The sequence below is a fragment of the Crocodylus siamensis genome, chromosome 3 (assembly GCF_052110815.1).
Source record: "Crocodylus siamensis isolate JL-2025a chromosome 3, ASM5211081v1, whole genome shotgun sequence".
Taxonomy (NCBI): Eukaryota; Metazoa; Chordata; order Crocodylia; family Crocodylidae; genus Crocodylus; species Crocodylus siamensis.
In genome coordinates this window covers 109276190-109298386 of record NC_143397.1, presented here as the reverse complement: position 1 = coordinate 109298386, position 22197 = coordinate 109276190, and the positions used below count along the sequence as shown (strand labels likewise).

Sequence of the window (22197 nt, the reverse complement as noted above, 5' to 3'; positions counted from 1 at the left end):
AAGATACTATCCTCCTTATGCCAAATAGGCCAATGGCTAAAGCACTCAGTTAGGATGTAGGAGACTTGGTTTTAAATTTGTCCTTTGCCTGATTTGGTATTTGAACACATATCTACCACCAGGGCCAACCTGAGGGGCATGTGGGGCCCAGGACAAATCAGCCTGTGTAGGACCCCCTTGACACTTTTATACAATTAAAAAGAAATTCATACAATTAAAAAAAACTCACTGATTGCTATCAGTATTGCACTGCCTACATTCTGAAATCCACTGGGAGGGCAGGGGCAGGGCTGTGGCTCCTGGCTCGGCACTCACTGGCTGTGGGGCTGGGGCTAGGAGAGCCAGGCAGTGCAGGCTGCAGAGCAGGATGGAGGCAGCAGCCCTGACCTTGGCGCTGGCACTGAGGACACTGCTGTTGGCACAGCCTGCCCCAGGAGGCTGCCTGCAGCATGGGAGAGCTGAGGTGAAGGCCATGCTGGGCAAGCTGGGTTGGGTTGGGTTGGAGATGCCCTTGTGGTGGGGGGCCCCAAGCAAAGCCAAGCTCTGGTGCCTGGGAGCAGGGCCTCCAGGCCATACTGTGCTGCAGGCCAGGTGCTAGGCAGCACCTCTGCCCCAGCTCTCAGAGCCAGGAGCAGGGCTTACCTGCCATTGGCCCATTCCATGGGGCACTGCCAGCCCCTGTTGGGTGGGGTTGGCATCTCCTGTACCCTGCATGGGGCTCTGGAATAGGGGGTTTGCAGGGCGCTGCGTGGGTCCAGTGCCAACAGCCGGTTCCAGCTCTGGCTCTTGCCACCCCTTGGCCCTGGAGCCCCAGAGCTGCTTGAGTTCCCAGCGTTGCAGCTCACCCTTGACAGGGGACATCACCCTCCTCTCACCTCAGTTCCCTGCCCAGTGCTTCTTGCCAAGCTGCTCCCTCCTGCATTCTGGGACAGGTTCTTTTTTGTAATGTCAAAGCGTGGGACCTCCCAAAGCGCAGAGCCTGGGGCAGTTGCCCTGATTCGCTGTACCCTATGGATGGCTCTGTCTGCCACATCCCAACGTGCTCTAAGCACAAAACTGAAAAGTATTCTGGCTGGGGTAGATGTTTCTCAGTCTTATCTATTGAAGGTCTTCCATTTCTTATGTCAGGGCTGTCCAATGGGCAACCTGTGAGGGGTTCACATGCAGCCCCCAGACTCCCACCCAACTGCTGCTGCCCCTATTGCCCCAACAGAAGCTGGGGTCTCAGGGCTTCCTTCCCTCCCTTTGGTTTCTGCTGCATGACCCTTCCTTGCCCCAGGAGGTGGGGCAACACAGTGCCACACAACTGCCCCTACTAGTGCTGCCCATGTGGTGTGCAGCCCCTGCTGGTGCAGTCTGTGGGGCCTGTGATCCCCCAGCCACCTTGAAATTGGATAGCTGTGGTATAAATAATTAAATATTTCCTGGAACAGAGACCAGGACCTACCTCTTTCATCTCAGAGAAGCACTCTAGCCACTGAGCTTATAGAGTCAGTCTCTATCTTTTCCTTTCTCTGACCTAAGAAATATTTAATTATTTTACTAAGTGGAGCAGATTAAACAGGAGAGACTGGGAGAGACCCATGTAAGACTAGTTAGTTCTACAAGATGTTTGGGCAGTATTCTAAGAAATAGAAGAGTATATTTAAAGCCAGTGGGCATGGCTACATGTGCAAATGCTGCTGGATGAGTTTACTTCTCAGTAATTTATTGTGGAGTAAACCCACCCTGGGCAGGTATCTACACATGCAGGCGTTTGGGAGCAGATTTGCTTATAATGGGAGCAGCCTTGAGAGGGCTGCTCTCACCCTGCTCTGCCCCCTTGCAGCAGCCAGGGGGAGTGCAAGGCTCCCCCCTGGATGCTACCCCAAGGGCTGGCAGACAGCATGGGGCCAGGAAACAGCTGTCTCCTGGTAGGGGCTGGGAGATTGCTCCCTGTCCCCAGGAGCTGCCTGCTGCTGGGGTGGTCTCCAATGGTGGAGCCCAGGCTGGGAAAATGTCCCCCTTCCCTGGCAGTAGGGAGCTCCTTGTCCTAGCTCCAAGATTGGGAACATGGGACTGGGAAAGAGCTGTGGGGGAAGGGCAGGCCCATGCCCTGATCCACTGGTGGAGCTGCTAGCAGTGAGCCACTGGCTGGGCAGGGATTCCCTGCTCAGCTGGGAGTGGCTAGGACCTGTTCCACCGGTGGGGCAGGTAGCAGTGAGCCCCTGGCTGGGTGGAGATTACCCACCCAGCCAGGGGCTCGCAGCTAGCTGCCCCACTGGTGAATCAGGGCAGAGAGAAGGGACCTGCTCCTCTGCTACAGCTCCCAAGCCCCATGCCTCAGTTGCTTGATCAGGGTACGAGGCTGGGACCAGTCTGAGACTGGGACAGTTCCCATTCAGCCCTGGGCTGCTCAGAAAACTCTGCATGTGCAGCCCAGAGCTGGCTGCAATGTGACAGTTCCCAGCCAGCATGTGCAGATTTCTCCATGGCCTGTGGCTGCACAGGAAGAATTCTTTGCCCATCTGCAGCTGGTTGGGACCTGCCCCAAACTGGGACAGTTCCTGAACAGCCCCAGACTGCATGTGCAGACATTTCCATGCAGCCTGGGCTGGCTGGCTGAAACTGTCTCAGTCTGGAGTAGGTCCCAGCCAGCTCCAGGCTGGGCAGAGAACTCTCCCCATGCAGGCAGCTCCTAGCCCTGGCTCCGCAATTGGAGTTGGGGCTTGGAGATTACTCCCTGCACCCAGGGCATGCTTGCTGTCAGGGTGGGCTCTGATGGTGGAGCCCAACCCAGCAGCAGGCAGCTCTTGGAGGCAAGGAGCAATCTTCTGCCCCCATTGCTCAGCTGACCAGGAGTAAATTTACTTCCAACATGCCTTACTGCACAGTAACTACTCTGCAGTTAATTTGCTACCTATGCAATACTTTGTGTATTTGCAGGTAGCAAATTGACCGTGGGACAAACCAGTTTACTGGACAGTAAGTGTTTTCATGTGTGATACTTACTGCACAGTAAATTGGTCTACTGCTCAGTAAAGCATCTTGTGTAGACATGCCCAGTTAGACAGAAGAGGGATTTAATTCTGGTTTCCCACAACCCAAATGAGTGCTGTAATTCTTGGGCCACTGGAAAGGCCTTCTTATTCACATTTTGTGATATAGCAATGACCTGGCTTAGGTGATTGACATCATGTGAAGGTTCATGTCTTTGAATCTTAAGTGGAGGGAGTTGCCTCCTCTCAGGTGACAGAAGCTACAGTGCTCTCCTTGGCATTTTCTGCTGGTAATCGTAGACAGTTTCTTGCTCAGTTTGCTCGTTTTTGTGGACCCCATTCTTAGGCACTTGAGAGAGCCTAGATGTCAAATTTAGGGTGGTGACTTTCATTAAACAGCAAAATCCCTGAAAGCTTCATATTGCAATGCAGAGTCAAAATCCTAAGTGGTATATCTGGCCCTTGGGCATCTCCAAAAGGGCTATAGCATTTGCCCTTTTGAAACGCTGCAGCCTCTGGTGTAGAGTGCTGACTCGCCTGTCTCCTCCCTTCCATTTCATTTCCTAGCTTTTGAAGCCAGTTTGGAGCATTCTGTAAGGTGCTCTACTTCCTCCTCATTCCTTCTCTTGGGGACATTTTGAAAAGCAATTAAAATTGAAAATTTATCCTGGAAGTGTTCACTAAGCAAGTGCCTTGCCAGCACTCAAACATTCTCTCAGAGTGATGGATAGGAGGCAATGGGCCAAAGACATGTTGAAAGGGTGTTCCAAATGTGAGGGGACCATTTCAGGAGCCATTTCCACAGATTATCCCTGTGCAGAGATATCTGTGCTGCCAGCAGATGGTATTCAGTATTTGAGTGCTTTGTTGAAACTCTCTGCATGGCTTACATCAGCTGACATCAGGCTAAGTTGTCGTCAGGTCAATAGCAAGCTTTCTACTTTGGAGCCATTTGATTAATCTAATGATTTTCACACTAGTACCATTTCTGCGTTAAGCCCGATGAGCATGATGTTTGTATGACACCTATTACAAAGAGCCACCAAAATAATTTAAGTATGTCATTCTGAATTCTGTGTGGGGAACAGGCTAATAGAGGAACAGTGGGCGCATCTACATGAGATGCTACATTGCTGTAGCAATGAGCTACAGTGACATAGCTCATCACTACAGTGACGTAGCATCGATGGGCACAAACATGATGCCAACACTGCATTGCCATAGTGACGAACTGCATCACTGTAGCTTGTCACTATGGCAGCATAGCATCTAAAAATTACCATGCACCACTGGGACTGCACAGTACCAAATGCGCAGTACTAAATTTGCATTTAGTACTAAAGCAAGTACTAAATGACTGTGCAGTACGAAATGAGCAGTCAGGGGCAGGTGTAGATGCGCCTAGTATGGAAGAGATGGGAATTCAGTTTGTCATAAAGTGTCTTTGAAAAGTGCAGAGATCTGAAAGGATTGAAAGATCTTCAGCTGTGCTGTGTTTTTAAGATGTAAATGTTGTTAAGCATGATTTAGAAGTGTTTTGTCTCCGTAGCTTCCAAGCTCTGGTGATTTGTGGAGTGTATACATGGATTTTGATAGCAAGCGACTTGATCCCTGGGAAAGGATTACACCGACTTTCAAATATAGCAGACAAGTACCATTTTTTGAAATGCTTGTTCCAACTACAGACACAGTGCGTTATGGCTACCTACTGGAAAAACTGTTAGCTGTCAGACATTCTGTACTGTTCACAGGGATCACTGGTGTGGGCAAGGTAAGGATCTAGAGTATGTCCTCTGCACAATGCAAAGCACAAGGTGGATTGTGCAGTGCAATCATACCCAAAGCTGCTTGTGTAAATCAATCTGTATACTCCATCAGGCCTTCAGAGCCATCGGATTAGATCCCCTCACCCTCCCACCAGAACCTTGATTCTAGTGAAAATCAGAAAACTTGAAAAGTATATCTCCACAGAAATTTAGTGTTTTCACTGTTTAAGATTTTTCCAAAATCAGTAGGGTTTATACCAGAGGCAGGGGAGAGTCATTTGGTGGGGTATAGAAAATGGGTTCACCTTGAGTGGGCTTCACCTGACCCAGAGTGCTGACAAGGGACCTAGCTGAGGGAGAAGCAAGACAAGAATGGGATGAAAGGGCAAGCAACCTTGACACTATCCTCATTTTCTTAAGTCTGGGACCACTGCTTCATCCCTGTACCTTGATTACCTAAATGGTGATTTTGCTGGCAGTTAGGCTTCTCCCGTTTATTTAATTCCACCTGAGTCAATAGGTTTGTGCCTCTTGATATTGAGAACATTCTCTAAAACTTTGGAATTGATCAGGTGTGGTTTTCAAAATGTACTGCCTTACACTCAGACATCAAGACATAGAAATACTTCTGAGTTGTATACTGCCTAATTTTTCCTGGCTATCATTTAGTATTCATTAGGACAAGGTTATTGTGGGTGGTGAGGGCAGGGGGAATTTGGGACGAGGGGAGATATTACTGAAGAAGAGGGAACTGGGATATGAGTATGGGAACTGTTGAGTGGGAAGCAAGGTGTTGCAGCATCTGGTAGATAGGTGAGTCCCTGAGTCAAGGAAGTTAAATGATTGGTTTGTATCAGTTTTCATGGTAAGAGATGTTGGAGAGAGACTCATCCTGGACGTACATGGTTCTGGTAACAGTGATGACATACAATATTTACACTGCAGCCACTCATAGAGGCCTCAGTTAACTTTGAAATTGCTAGTTTGAGTCCTTCTCCCACTGAAACCATGAACTCAGTGCAGGCTAACCAACCAAGTATTTACCCAGCTTCTCAGGTGGGTTCTGCAATTCGCACTAAGCTCTGTACTGCTGTGGTTACCCTGCCAGCAGTATCCAGTTAGCTAATGTAAAGCTGGATAATATAAAACTAATTCAGATATGTCTGTGAGCTGGAGTCACAGTGCTGACATAACCAAACTATGATAATGCAGCTGAGAGACTGAGAAAACTAGGAGTAGAAATAAACAATCAATGTTATTATGGCAAAGGATAATGATGGGGTGCTTCAAGGTTCCATATTAGGTCTTCTAGTTTTGAATGTGTTTGTTAATGAGCTTTAAAACTTAGGGGAAAGGAAATGACCAGATTTGCAGACGATATGAAATTATTCACATTAGTCAGGACTAGAGAAATTAGGGAACTTCAGTGGGACATAAACTAGAAGCCTACATGATAGTAATGTGATGATCAGGGATCCTGGTTTTCTCTGTTTTCAAATAGCACATTCTCTGATTTAAAAAACCCAAATCCATGTTTTTCTGTGATTAAAATGAGCCACCATTTATTTATTTATTTATTTATATATATAGGTATAAGTTGAACAGAATGTTTTACTGATATATTTACTATTTTAAAGCAATTTGCAAGCCTACCAGTGCCTCGATAAAATGAATTCTAAATACCTATACATTTTGGTGTTTGATTTTGGGTTTTTTATCATGGAAAATCAGAGCTCCCCCTGCCCCCTTTGCTCACTAGGACACAGGTCCAGATGTGGCTGCCCCACTTGTGCTGCTTTGTGGTGCTCAGCAGCCCTGATATGCCAGTGCCCTTACTATTCTATTGCTCCTCACACCTGCCCCATAATTTGCCAGTGCCCCTCACTCCCCAGCCATATCTCCCTGGCTCTGCTGGTGCCCCTCACTCCCCACCCACAGCCCCCCCCAACCCTGCTTGTGTCCCTCACTCAAGTGCAGCTCCCTGGCCCTATTTGTGCCCCTTACTTCCCACCCACAGCCCCCAACCACCTCCAGCCCTGCCAGAGGAGGCCTCTAGCTGCCAGGGCTATGGGGCCAGGGACCTGGGTCTGAAGCCCCCTGCCCCTCAGCAGCCTCAAGCCCTGGCTGCCACATGTGGGAGGCGGTGGTTGCTGCGGTGGAGCAGAGCCTGGCTCCCTTTTCCCCATGGGCAGAACGGCCCGAGTCATATCAAACCCATTGGGATGGGGGGTGGGGGATGCATGCTGCCCGCTATCAGTTCAGACTCCCCTCACTGCTGCCTTGCCCCCAGGGGCCCCAGCAGCCCAGCAGATGAGACCCAGTGTGGCAGGGCACAGCAGGGTGGGGAAGCCTGATGCCACCACCATGACCCCTGTGCTGCCCCCAGGAGTGTGCACAGAGGCGGGGTGCTAGGCCCACCCACTGCCCTCTGGATGAGTTGTTCATGGCCCTGTTCCTGACCAGGCCCTACGGCCATGCATTCTGGGTCTCTGCCCCCACATACCACCCAGGCTGAGTAGCATCCTCAGCCCCAGCCTTGCCCAGCTCCCTCCCTCCCTCCCTATGGTGGCCCCAATCCCCACCCTGCCACAGACTTACCTGCAGTGCCCATGCTTCTGGCTGCCATGTGCATGTGTACGCTCACACATGCATATGGTGCCACCTGTCTGATCACCCTCCTCCCACTTTCCCCAGCCCCTTGCAGGCTGGAACTCTGCCAGTCAGTGGGGAAAACCCATGATTCCCCGTGTTTTTCTCCTTGAAAAGAGAAAACCCAGGTTTTTTCCTTAAAATGAGAAAATCTGGGTTTTACCACATTTTTCTGTTGCAAACAAAAACCCAGATCCCTGGTGATGAGAGAGAGAATTTAATGTTGACAAATGCAAAGTAATTCCCACTGGAGAAAATAATCTCAGTTACTTGTATGCCATGCTCAATTCCAGTTGCTATTGAAACTCAGGAAAGGGGACTTGGCAGAATTCTGCATAGCTCATTTTGTAGTAGCCATAAAAAACATAGACAGGATGTTAGGATGCACCAGGATGGAAGATGGAGAATAATAAAAATAGAATCCACCCTAAAAGTTATTGGGAGCTAGGAAGAAGTGTTAGGAGGACACTTTACTTTGGCAAGTCATTGCATAACTGGTTACTGCAGTATAGCTTCCACTGAATCAGCTGGTAATAGCTGTTATCAGAGAATGGATACTGGGCTAAAAGGACAGGGGAACTTGATATGACCTAGTAGGATGATTCCTTTGTCCCAAAGTAGCAGAGGCAGAGAAGAGACTTCATGGGAAGCAGGCATGGCTCCCATATTCCTGTAACTTGAGAATTGATTACAAGGGTGCTCACGTTGCTTCTTTGGATGGCAGGGGGGATGGGACTAACTGGGTGTCTGGAGCAAAGGAAAGGTAAGTCCAGGAGGAAAAGAAGGATCTGGCCCTTTGTTTAGCTGTTTGTTCCACTTTTTTTACTTAGTCATGTTATGTGCTCTTCAAATGTGGTGATTTACCAAAATCATTGTGTAATAGAATCATATGGATGTGTGCATACAGCTGCATTTACTTTGCAGTTATTACTATTTTTACATCTTTTAATTAAAGTCTGTAGTTGCAAGGGGACTACTCAACCGAATACAAGAAGAAGCAGGCTATGTGCCCGTTTACCTAAACTTTTCTGCTCAGACATCATCTGCAAGAACACAAGAGATCATTGAGTCCAAATTAGAAAAGAAAAGGAAAAATATTTTAGGTATTGATTTTAATTCTGTATTCCCTTATTCAAATTTCAATAATTGTAAAGTATTTTGTGTATTATTTTAATTATTTAAAAATATGGTGACCATGAGGGCTAGCTTCAAGGAAAACACACTGCCAAATTCAAACACAGCAAGTAAAAGTTCAGTTCTATTATTATACAAATGCAATTCTTTCAGTTTTACACTTAAGGCCAGTATTGAAGTATAAGAGATTTAAAATCTATTTTAACATAACTATTGTTATATTAGGCAGCATGAAAGGATACTTATTTATAATAGAGAGCTATGTTAGAAGTGAAGCAGAAGGAAAAACAGGGTGCAGGAAAAACAGCCTTAGAGGCTAACCTTTTCATTTGGTCTGTAAGGTTGCTGTTACAGGTTACCCTTAAACCGTTGTAAATCCGTGGAATATTGAGCAGTGTTGAAGTTGGAGTAGTTTCAGAGTGGTTGAAGGTTAAGTCCATCTCTGACCTGCACAACTCTACCTTGCCACTGGAGGGCCTGGTGAGCAGAGGCAGAACCAGGAGCCGGGGTTTAAGTGCAGTTAGGCAACCCTTTCTCTCCTTCCCCACCTAGGAAAGTCGAAGACTGGGGAAGAAAGCTACAGCCCCCTTTCTCCCACCCCAGATTTTCCTGGCTAGGGGGGAGCTGCCCAGAGGTGGGGCAAAGGCTTAGGCCTTTGAAAAGAGGGCTACATTCCTGGCTTCTGGCACACAGTCCCAGATCAGGTCTCTTGGGGTACTTGGTGCCATGTGGGCTGGGGTCATGCCAGCTGGGGCCAGGTGGGGGTGTTGTCTTGGGGCCAGTACCTCCCCCTGGCCAGTAGAGCTTGGGAGGGTGGAAAGTTTGTCAGGGGTACAGGGGCTGGTAGCCATGCATCCTGGGACGCTGTGCACATTGGTTGTTTTTTCTTCTTGGAACAGACTAACGATACCTTAGCTTGAGCTATGTAGAACATCTCAAAGATAGCCATTGCCCAAAGTGGCATAACTTTAAGATGCTTAGAGGGTATTTAGCACCATTTAACACCCTTTAATGCATGGATGCTCCCATATTAAGTGCCTTCAGAAAGAAAAGGTTAAAGGTAAGCTGTACCGCCACCCTAGGGTTTATTCTGCCCTGCCTTAAATATAAGAGTTACTATTTACAAACAGCTTATTGACTAATACATGTAACATTTCCATACTAAAAACTTAGAGCCCCCTATACACACTCCAGACCTATGCTCCAATGTGTACTAATTAGCACACGTCAAAGCAGACTCAACTAATGGAGTCTGCTTGGAGCACATTAATTAACATGCTCCAGCAGCCTCCACATCACATCTATTCAGAATCTTTGTGCTTCAGAATGGTGGTGTGGGCAGTTGAACTAAAGCTTGTCAAACAAGTCTTAGTTCAAGTTCCCTTGCCATCATTTTGAAGTGTAGGAGGCTGAGTACCTGTGATCTGAGGGTGCTTTTAATTAGAGTGGTTCTCAGAGCTGCTCTAATTAAAGCCCCTCCCCCCTTTCCATACTGGAGCACATGTATAGATGCCCTTAAGGGTTACATTTTATCAAATTACAATTTGACACAATCAATAAAAGTGAAGGACCTCAATAGCGGTATCCATAGTGACCTCAGTTCTCTTCCTTTTTTCTAAAGCTTTGTAATAACCAAGCACAATTAGACACTTTCCCACTCCACAACAGACTGCCTTTCAGTTTCCAGGTGTAATCATCCACAGCTCAAATATTGACTTTGTCACAATTATGCTTAAATATACAAACTGATCCAGATAAGGTACTTCTGCATAATGGCAAAGTACTGTCTCTGAGTTCAGGTTGTAGATTCCAGTGCAGTTACAGGGTATAGCGGATGCTTACATGTGAATTAAGTGTATGAAGTATTAACATTATTCCACTGCAGAATAAAGCTAGAGTTCTTAGTGTTGTCCATTTGGGACCCAGCTAGTCTCTTAAGTGTAAGAAGTCTAATTGTTGATTTTCATATCTCTAATTTTAATTTTATAAATGGAAAGTACTAGCACTGTTTTATATGCTTATTAATTGAATTATTTTCATTTCCTAGGTGCACCAGGAAACAAACGAGTTGTTATTTTTGTGGATGACCTAAACATGCCTAAATTGGATTGTTATGGGTCTCAGCCTCCTATTGAGCTTCTTCGTCAGTACCTGGACTTTGGGGGGTTCTACGACAGAGACAAACTATTTTGGAAAGAAATACAGGTCATTCCAGTTTTTAAATGCTGTGAATTTGATAAATTTCTTTGGGATGTTTGTTTATTCTTAGTACATTGCAACTTTTTGTTGCTTCTAAACATCACTTATTGGTTTTCAAATATAGTTTTCCCCTCTTGTCTTTTCTCACTGTTCCCAGAGGAGTCACGTTTAGAAGAGTGTAAAGTACATCGACCTCCTAGTTTTACAAGCTTCTCTCAGCACAGGAAACATGGCAGCAAGCTTTTCTTCTTGAAGGTTTATGTGTAGGTGTTGGTTTCTGGATTTAACCTTCTTACCCAACTGGCAATTCTGATATTAGCCAGTAGGTCTGTCTCTTTTCCTGACTTGCAGTATAGTGTATGCTCCTGTGCCTCCAGCTACAGCAAAGCAATTTGCTGCTTTAGAATTCCCTGCTGCAAGAAATTGACTGTTGGGCCTGGGGATGTTTTTGCAACTGCAGGCTGTCTTTTGATGTGCTAAATACTAAATGAATACTAAATGAACAGTAAGTGTTATAGCAGACATTGTTTTCTTTGTCTATCACTTTCAAAAGAGGATGAGGCAGACTCCTAAGAGGAAGTGGCAGTTCCATGATTTAGGGGCATATTCTGCAAGGGCTTTGGTCCTAGGAGTAGATTAGAGGGACTGCTGCTCTCCAAACTGGTTGTCACCAGAGGACTGCTCTGTAGTCACCCCCTCCTGTACTTGGCACAACTCCTATGTTTGTATAGTGGCCCTACACTTTCCCAACCCTCCCCAACTCCTGGGGGGTCCTTAGTTCTCACAGCATATTTGGCCTCTTTGTAAACCTTTGGCAGTGCAGGGCAGCCAGATCAGAGGTTATAGGAACAAGATATAAGACTTTCTGTTTAATTTCTGCTTTTCAACTTTAGACAAAGCTCACTGGCAAGTTTAGTATGCAGGGATTCTTTCTTGGCATAGCATGTGTTCTGTTTTACTGCTCCTTTCATACCTAACCAGGCACTCTGCCCTGCGTCAGACAAGCCTCCTACAGAAAGGAGGAGGCTTGCCATTCTGTGGTCATACTACAAAAGACTGTATAGTCATGCAGCTATGAGGAAGTGGGATTAAATTTTAAGGGTTGCTTCAGCTAGGGGTTTTTAAGTTTTAAATGCTTCACTTTTCAACTTAAATATTCTTTTACTTTACTGTCATGTTCGAAGTATTATATACAGTTTAAAAGTGTCATATAGTTAATTTTGTTTGTGTATATATATTAATGAAGACTCACAAAAGGCTTTCTGAGGTCAGTAATGAGATCAGTAATGAGGACATACAGAAATTAAGTGGTTTCCTACCTTGGGACACAGTGAGATAGTGGTAAGGCTGGAGTGGCAGGAAGTAGCCCTGGTTTTCTAGCCTTCTGCTTCAACCAGACAATTACATTCTGTGCCTAGAGGAGGAGTGAAAGTTTAAAATTAATTTGGGTTTAAAGGGAACCTTCTGATTCCTGAGTTGGAACCACAGGAAGGAGTTACCAGGGAACCTCTGTTACTCTCCCGTTCTCATCTCAGTTCTCTTTCTGCCTCAGCAGCTACCCACTCCTAACATTTTACTCTTATTTTAGTGACGGAGTCTCCTTGAAACCTAGCATCTGTCACTCTACACACAATCAAAAACATATCATGGTAAAGACTGCATCACTGAGAAAAAACACCTAAAAACTTTGTGATTGAGTTGGAGAGTTGTTTTAGCAGTGTTGATCTAGAGAATATGCAAGAAGCCAGGTTTTATTGCTTATATCTTTTATTAGACCAACTAGATAGTTTTCTGTGCTTGAAAGCTGTTCAACATTTTTCCTAATTATACAGTGAGTCCAGTAGATATATTACCAAAAACTCATGCTTAAAATCCATAAGGCACCAGTCACATTGTAATTTTTTTGATAGACTAAAGTCAACTCTTCAGTGTGATTATCAGCTCAGTTGTTTAATACATCAGTCTCATCATCCAACCTCCAAGTACTTCTCAGAATGGCAGCAGAAGGTTGGTTCACAAAATATTGTAGGCAAACTTAACAAAACTCTTCCTGTGTCATTCAGAAAGAGATTGCCTCTTTTCTCACAGTGTAAACCTCCTAAAGGATTTCAAATTTGGCTCCAGTAACATTCCACACATACTTACTACAAAGGATTTGACAAGCATTTAGCAACACCCTGTAGATGGGGTTGTTGTATGGAAGTTGTTGTACCAAAGGAGCATCAGAAGTCATTCTGCCACAGAATGCCTCCCAAAACTCCTTGTTTGTTGAAAGGGGAGTACAGTCCATTATCAAAAATTAGAAAATAGAATAGGTATTAGATGGGAAAATTCACTAATAGCTAATTTGGCTCCAGTATCTGATTGTGCCTGAGACAAAACGTGGGGCTTGGGATAAAGAAAAAGGGTACTGAGCTGTCCAACACTGATCATGTCTGTTCTGTGCCCAGCCTTTGTGCCCTGCAGGCCACATTGGCCTTCATGGGCCAGATCCAGTCAATGGGCCCAATCTGGCTTCAGGAGCTTGCATAGCCTCACCTTGATCCCTCGGCCCAGGGTAGGGTCAGGGAAGAGCATCCCCCATCTGGACATGTTGGGAAGGTGTTGGGAGCAACCTGGTCCTAGTCCCAGCCTGGATGCTTGGAGTGGGTTTGGGCAAAGCAGACCTGATCTGGATGTTGTGGGGAGAAGAATTAGCCAGTCTGGATGCATGTGGGGAGGCAGCGTAGGGTGGAGCAATCCTGATCTGGGTTTGCAGGTGGGGGCAGGAACAGCCTGGCCAATCTGGACACGTAGGGGGTGGCTTGGCCTTGATTCTGCTATATGCTCTCCTCTGCCAAATTTCCAACCTGTGGGGAGCCCCACAGGGCCAGATGTTATGACTTTGCAGGTAAGAGGTTGAGTACCCCATGGCTAGTGTGCTTTTAGGGATTTTATAAATTAATTATTTGTAATGACATTAAAAAAGGCCAAAGAAGAAATTACACTTCCTTAAAAGCAGCTGTTTAGATCAGTTGTTTAGAGGTTGTGTCAGTAGCACCAAGGTCACAAGTTTGACCCCTGGTTGGACTAGATGATCCCTTGGAGTCCCTTCCAGCCTTACTTCTCTCTCTGAGTAGCTTAATAAAGGTCTGGGTTCTAATGTTTAATCAATCGTGTTTTGCACAATTAAACAAATTGCTTGTGATACAAGTTGAACATGATTTCCTCCACAGGACGTAACAATTGCATCAGCCTGTGCACCTCCTGGCGGTGGTCGTAATCCTGTAACACCACGGTTCATAAGACATTTCGCCATGCTGTGCCTTCCAACACCCTCAGAGCATAGTCTCAAACAAATTTTTCAGGTCAGTAACAACTTCTGTGTGGCCATAAGGAACGGAAAACAAATTCATCTGTGCATTGTGTCATGCCACAATCTGGTCCAATATTAAACAAGTTCTTAGTAAAATATGCCACTTTTTTAACTTATGAAAATTCTTAAGGTGAATTGAAAGGCTTTAGAAGTCAAGGGGAGACTTTCCATTGCTTTCAAAGGATGTTGGAGCAAGCCTATAGACACAAGAAGAATATGTTAAAAAATATTAGCCTTTAACCTAATTGTTTTTATTCCAGTTTTGTTTAGTATATTTTTATTTAAATGTAATCTTTAATATTTCCTTCCTCCCCACCTTAGTTTCTGGAAACACTACATTAATTGGCTAAAACTTGTTCTCTGATTCAATAGCTACCCCTTGTAGTTAAGCAAAATAAGGATGGCACAATATTGATAGGTATTGTATCATTTTCACCCAGATCACTGAAAGTAACCTCAAAACAGGATTTTCCCATAGCACAGGTCTGGTGCTGCAACCCCTTGTTCACACAAGAAATAAGTCTCATGGAAATTGGCCAGACCTGAACAATGGGTACAGGCTTGAAGCCGCCAAAGGGTGGACCTTTTTCTATTGATTTGGATTAAACTATTAATCTTTTAGCTTTGTTTTGGCAACCAGGTTTTACAGTTCTGCATATTTATATGTATCAGATGTCTCTTACAAATTTTGAATGTGCTTAAACTTTCTTTGGTTAAACCAGAGTATTCTCTTTTCAGTCGCATCTGACTGACTGGGTGGTTTGGCTTTCTTGCTTGAGGTCAGGTGCAGGGAGGAAGTAAAAGTGGCTTTCTCCTTTATTCCTTGCTCATTCTGGGCTGTCCTTGCTGTTGGTGCAGACACAAAAATAATTTAGTGTAGTCCCTGAGGCTGTTTAACTTATGGCTGCTTTTTGTGGTTCTGCAGTGGAGAAGAGCACAAAGCACTCCAGCTACTCATGTTATCCTCCTGCACATGCTTACATTGAGTCAGTGTGGAATGCTCAGCATTTGGGAAATCTTTAGTGACATTTATAGGTATCTAAGATGGATTTTAGGTACTCCCCATTTAAAGTTCTGGACTTAAAAAATACATTATCTTTACTATTCTTTGTTTACCATTCTGAATAGGTTTTCTTTAGGATAAATGTTCAGCAAAAATCCTTTAAATCAGGAATGTTGAACTCATGTGGCATCCCAGCATGGGTCTGGACCTGGAGGTGGCAGCGTGTGGCAGTGGGATGAGCCACATCATGGAGCTGCAGGTGTTAATTAAATTCTCCCCCACTAATGACACGTGTCCCCAACCAGGTTCTGTCCCTGGATTTTGGTGTGGGCCCTGCCCCTGTTGGCATACCCCTAAATTCCCAACTCTTCTAGGAGCCCACAGGCTGTATGTGTGACACCCCTGCTTTACACTATTACAGAAAGGAATCAGAGCTCATCTGAAGAAAAATTAAACTTCTGTATTCTTGTCTATTTAAAGTGAAAGGAAACTACCTTTATATTTTGTTTTACACTGTTTTATTTTCTTGTTGTTGTCCTGGGTATAGGCAATCTTAAAGGGCTTTTTGGCAGATTTCTCTCAAGCAGTAAAGCAGAATGCAACAAACATAGTGGATGCTGCTGTTGAAATCTATCAGAGAATGAGCATTGATCTTCTCCCAACACCGGCTAAATCCCATTATGTATTTAATTTGCGTGACTTGTCAAAGTGTGTGCAAGGTAAAATATGTTTGTTTTTAACAAGTTGTTTTTTCCTAATTCTTATACATTATATCTTCAGGGGCTGTTGACCTGTGCCTCCAATGAGGGCTCTGAAAACTCTGTATTTTTTCTAATTTCAGCATTACATCTCCAGGAGTTCCTTTCCCCTATTAGATATTTTAGAACAAAGTACATGATTTGCAGTGGATGACTGGTCCTTGCAGTTATTTTCTTCTGCTAGGTGCAGCTTATAATTTCCTTCATTATTCACAATTTGAAGAAAGCAGATCCTGCTACTGTGTGACAGGCAGATGTGGGATAGTGCTATGTAAGCACCAGGGAAACCCAACTCATCATTTCCAAGTGAGGTAGATGAATTAAGAGTGGAACCTGTGTAAGTTCATACTACATTATTTACTTGAGTCTAAGAGGACCCTGACCTTAAGATGACCCCCTGAGTAATTAGATTTAATACATGCAAAATTTATAAATTTGTCCAGCTTGGCTGTGGCCTTGACCCTAGGTAGGGGATGGAGCCTGTGCCACAGCAGCTGCCCCTTCCCCCCACCTCCCCATACTTGGTTCTATGAAGAAGGGCTTTTTTAAATGAGGGGGAACCTCATCTTAGCATAAAATAAATACAGTAAGTATTTTGCCTCTGTTTGCCTCATATTAAATGTACTCAGTTACTGATGGTGAAAATGGGCAGAAGGGCCCTCAGTCAATGTTGTTAGGTTAGAGTAGTTCCCTCCTATGCCCCAAGGCGCATAGCAATCACTGAAATGTCTCTGTAGCAGCTCAGCGAGCATAGCAAACAAACAACTAGGTGTATGGCCACACGTAACACCTAGAGTGGTTTAAGTGCAGTTTAAACTTAAAAGTCTGTGAAACTGGTTTAAACCTACCAGGAGCTGTTCAAACTATATCTGGAAAATCATGTACTCTTTTGAACCAGTTCACAGTGTGCTAGTCAGTGTTACATGTAGATACCAAGTGTTCCATGACGTGTCCAGGCATCCCATACTGTGTCATTCTCTCCACCCCTGCTACAACTGGCCATACTACAACTGGCAGCTGGAGTTCCACTGCTTTTTTTTTTTTTAATCGGTAAGCTCCCATGTTCAATAAAAGGTATCTTTCTAGCAGTCAGATATATCCTCACTCCTTACTTAACTACAAACCTTCATCAAACTCCACTTAGCCTCTGGGAACCCAAAAGTGTGGGTCCAAATGCTCCTCCCTTACACATTCCCTGACCATCCTATGTCAGGTGAGCACACTGTAGATTTTGGTCAGTTGCAGACCATCAAAGCTTATTGAACTCATGTTTAGAAGAGAAGGTGAGAACAGAAAAGTGAAAATGACCCTGCCACATATCACCCATCCCCTCAAAACCCCTAGCAGTCAGGCAGCCCTCTTATTTAACCACTCTTGTGCCCCAGCCAGCCCTGTCAATATCTACATGTGCGTAGCTGAGGAGTAAAAAACTGCCATAGGAGTTGCATAGTGTTTACAAGTACTAACCTGTGGCAGAGTTAATTAGTTTACTCCATCCTAATAGCACTGCATGTGTAGTCTCTGTGATATTTACTGTGGAGCTAATTAGGCAACTGCAGTAAATGTCTCATGTAGATATGCCCACGTGTCTTTGGCCTTCTGGAATTTCCCTGTGGTTGGGGACTCTAGATCCATGTTAACCTTGATTATTTCAAGCCAGATATAATACCTCCAGATATGACTCCCATTTTCTCACTCATGTTTGCAGTACATATCTGCATTTGAACTTGAGACCCTAGAGAGTTAGCCGTACCATGTCCAGACCCGGTTGAGGATGTATGCATCCAGAGCTTGCTGGAAGTGTGGAAATAGTAATCTTTTGTGTTCCTTTCCCTCTCTTGATCTCTGTGTTTTGTTCTAAACATCACTTTATAATTCCATTTTTAAAGATGAATAATAGAACATAAAATGACCCAGAGGAGCAGAACAAATGCTCTTAAAAGTATGATACAATTTGCATACAGTACAAGTGATTATTTAGCTTCCTAAAGAGGAAAACTGGAGGCAATTTAACAGAGCTGCCCAGAAAAGCAGAGTAAAGGATGAGGAGTTCTTCAGTCCCATAATCAAAGAATGAGTGGACACTTACAATTCTCAAAGAAACTGAAGGGTTATACATTTATAACTGATAATAAGTTCAACATACAGCCAGCCTGTAGAATTCATAGTTAAAGGGGCTTATCAGTTATAATGCAATTCCATGGCAGAACAGGTTAATTATTACAGATGATAATTGTAGCTATCCAAGCTAAGCCAATAAAAGTAATCAAATCTCATGCTTCATGGCATAATATGATTGTTTATTGAAGTAAAGAAGGAAACTATTTCTCTATGTCCAATATTACATATTGCGTGTGGTTTATTTGTGGGGGCGTTAAATGTCCTCTGAAACCTCTGACACTTACCAATACTGGTGGCTGGATATTTGATGAGCTGTTTGATCCTTGTGACAAATTTTATGTTCAGGGTATTTTAGTCTCTTCATATTTCAGCTCAGCAGTTATACAGAATACGTATTTTTAAAGCTATTATATAAGCATTGTGAATATTTGTTATAGTACACTTGTTAGTATGAAACAGTTAAAAAAAACTTTGGTGGTTTCTATCTGCATACAATAGCAGTCTGCAACTACAGCCCACAGGTTGGATCTGGCCTGCGGACCTGGAGCCTCAGTTGCATTTGGCAGTTTAATGTGCTTCAGCAACAGTTGCTTTTCCCTGCCACTGTGGGGAAAAGTGCCAGCTACTGGCATCCTCTCCATGCTGCTACAGGGAAGAGCAACGGCAGCAGCTGTGTTCTGGTGCCAATCCCTTGCCTGCTTCTGACCTGAAATGGGTCACTCCAGCCTGCAGCCTAAAAAAGTTGCTGGTTACTGATGTTCAATAATGTTGGAATTAATAACAATGAGAATCAATACACTTAACATTACCTCAAATTTTTCCTCTTCTGATCTCTCTCACATAGGTGACATTTTTCCATGTTATGAATTTTGTGCTACCATATCTCAGTCTGGAGCTCTGTTCCTGAATATATAATAGGAGATTCATTACTTAATGTTTTTATGTGTAGTTCTTGTGTAGAGAGATGTTGTACAATGTAATTACTTCTTTTCTTTTTTCTGCAATCGCCTCCATACCTCTGTATTTTCTCCCCGAGAGGTATACACCAATCTGTTTCTTTCAGATTTCTCATTTGACCCTCTTGGGACACTGTGCACCCCCAACAGCTACTAAACACCTTTGTCACTGACCCTGGGGATCTACACAGGCCTTTTTAATAATTTATTTTGATATTGTTAAAAATAACTATAGAATATGTTACACCAGTGAAACTGTTGTCCACGTATTTTGCACACAGGCATTCTTCAGTGTGATCCTGGCTCAGTCAGAGACCAAATGCAAGTCTTCAGACTCTTTTCCCATGAATGTCAAAGAATCTTCCATGACCGCCTCATTAACAGTGAAGACAAACAGTACTTTCATTCCATACTATCTGAAATGGCCAGTAAGGGGATCTGTTTATTCCATTTTTTATTGTATTATGCATTAAAATATACGAGACAAAAATATAACTAACCTAGGATTTTAATTTATAGGCAAACATTTTGGAATCCCAGTTGACCCAGATTACTTTTTAAACAAACCAATCATATTTGGAGACTTTCTTAAAGTAAGTATTTCCTACATCTAATTTTTCATAGAATGTTACATTATGGTTTTAATTTGCTTTGTTGAATATAATGTCAGGGTTTGTTAGCCTCAGGGCAAACTGTGATATAATTGTATTATAAATTAATTATAATATTAATATTAATTTTATTATTAAATTGATCCAAATTGTACAGGTCTATTTCACTCTTGGCATAATTAAAGACAATACCACAAAAGTGAATGGAGGGTTTGGCGGGGGGGAGCTGGGGGGTTGCATCCAACTGAACATGACACTGTTATATTTAGAAGAAAAATGATTCTTTCACATTTTGTAAAATACCTTCACCAAAATGAAATTTCACCCTGTTGTCCTCGCTGTGGAAGACTTTTCAGGGAACTTGAGTATAGATGTAAATAGACAAAGCTGTATGTGGAGTGCCAGAAACGGTCCTTGTATTAGGAGGAGGTGAATAATCTACCTGAAAATTGGATAGAGTAGCTCATCTGTTTTTAGTGAGGGAAGCTGATGCTTTTTGAGCTTCTATCACTAGTGACCAGTGACTTCCAAACAGGAGATAAGTGAAAGTAAGTGATCCTAATTACGGAACACTTGGCTGATATCATTTTGGTTCTTGTTTGGAGGCTTGTTCCCTTCAGAATAAGTCGGGACCAGAGAGAGGTCAAGATAATTGGTTTCAACAACTATTTCCCTTTACAGAATGCACTAACCATTACTAAGGGAGAGTAATTACTCTCTCTTAAAAAAATCGCTATACCAGCAGAAGAAAGAGATTTCAGATAGAATTCTGATCTTTAGAGTCTATGTAGAATTGATAGAAAAGGAAACTGTCACTAATACAGTTCATGCACACTAAAGACAAACTAAATCTTTAAAGCGTATTTTTAAACACTAATGGTATTTAGCAAAGAGATTATGCCAGGAAGAGATTGAAGAATTCAATTAGCTAGATTAGAGAATAAAAGGGACAAATGTAAATAGTAACAAAAATATTCAGTGTATGGGCCACTAGGGACATGGGTCTTTCACAGAGAGTACATGTTTACTTTGCATCCCTATTTTCTTTGCATGGAGATAACTTTTTTGATTTTGCTTTTACTCATTTCTGCAAGTGGTAACTGATGCCTTGTAAAGAAATCTTTTGTACTGAGCCTCAGGAAAAATCTCCTTTTGAAGCTAGCTGAGTAGGAAAGAATTCATGTGCCATTCAGGTGAAAATGAAGCTTTAAAAGGCCAGAATAGGGGAGAGCAAAAATAGAGTGATTCTTTGAAGTATTGGTAAGAGTGATTTGGCAGGAACTGAGGTGTGAAACAGATTAAAAATGGGATTAGACCAACCCAGCTGGTTATTTTAACCCCAAATTTTAAAGATGTTGGGGAGGATGGATGTTGTTTTAATGAACTGTTGAATACAATTAAAATAGAGGAAAAACCCAGAAAAACTAGCTGAATTTCCTGTTAACCTGTTGAATTGCTGTGTGCTCAGCACTTGAGGGCCAGATCCATAGTTGTTAATTAAACAGGATTTAGGCATTTATATAGCAAAAAATGATCCAAAATCCCCTTACGTCAGTGACCACAAAACTGATTAGGCACCTACATTCATGAAGCATCTACATTTTGTACGACCAGTTTGAGTATCTCAGCTACCAAATTGCAGGAATTTCAGTACTAATGTATTTGCATATTTACGTGTCCTCTCATTTGGATATCATCTATCTTATTCTCTGCATATAATTTCCATTTAGTTTGGGGCAGATAAAGCTGATCGGCTATATGAAGATCTGACTAACATGGAAAAGATTGTAACAGTTTTGCAAGACTATCTGGATGATTACAATATAACAAATGCTAAAGAGACAAAACTGGTGTTCTTCCAGGATGCCATAGAACATGTTTCAAGGTAAATACAATTAAGTTTCTGGTAAGCTAGTTAATGCTGCAGAAATATTACTATTTTAATGTAATGGTTAGCATTTACAAGTGAACTCAAGCTATTTTGAAAAGTATTTAAAATTGTATGATCAGTCATAAGTTTATGCCCTGAAAGGATGTATTTTTAAAAAATATGCTGGGAATTAACCACAGAATTCTTGCTAACCAGAAAAGTTATATTAATCCTATGATCTGTAAATATAAACAATATTAAACCTGAAATGGAGGGAGATAATGTTAAAATCAAGAAAAGAACGTAATTCCAGAATGAGCCCTGGATAATGAGTTTGTCTCAAAATAAATTGAGCAAGCAACCATCTCAGATAACTCTTTCATCATCCTGGTGCCCCTGAAATACTGTGCTGCCTCAACAATTGTCACCCATGTGAACCTTGAAGTCACTGAGTACTATCAGTCTCTGTGACTCTTCTGCCCTCTAGATTTCTAAATATCATTTTAGGAATCTGACATAAAGCACTTCAAAGATCCACTTTAAGATGTGCCTGTTTTTGTAGCCAATGACACATAACAGGGTGAAATGGGCAGCATCATGCCTGGGTCCTTTTGGCTCTCCAGTCTGAGTGACCACTTACCCATCCACAGCTGATCAAGTAGAAATGTCTTTGTGTGATGGAGCCTGTGCTCCAGCAGGGGCTATCCATGAGCACCCTAGAAGGAGACCACCTCCAACTTACCTGCCATGTCTTTGGTATTATAAAAAAAGGAGGGTTCAGCAGTACTATTATGGGT

General features: G+C 43.2%; 1 protein-coding gene across 1 annotated transcript in view; it reads left to right on the top strand.

Annotated features, from left to right (window-relative positions):
* Nucleotides 1–22197, top strand: part of DNAH6 (dynein axonemal heavy chain 6) — a 254044-nt gene that overhangs the window by 115034 nt on the left and 116813 nt on the right. The window contains exons 38-45 of the mRNA XM_090038956.1: nt 4528–4749; nt 8349–8496; nt 10575–10732; nt 13942–14073; nt 15632–15803; nt 19201–19347; nt 19439–19512; nt 21261–21415. Of these exons, the coding sequence (XP_089895082.1) occupies nt 4528–4749; nt 8349–8496; nt 10575–10732; nt 13942–14073; nt 15632–15803; nt 19201–19347; nt 19439–19512; nt 21261–21415 (1208 nt within the window). The remainder of the gene's footprint in view (nt 1–4527; nt 4750–8348; nt 8497–10574; nt 10733–13941; nt 14074–15631; nt 15804–19200; nt 19348–19438; nt 19513–21260; nt 21416–22197) is intronic.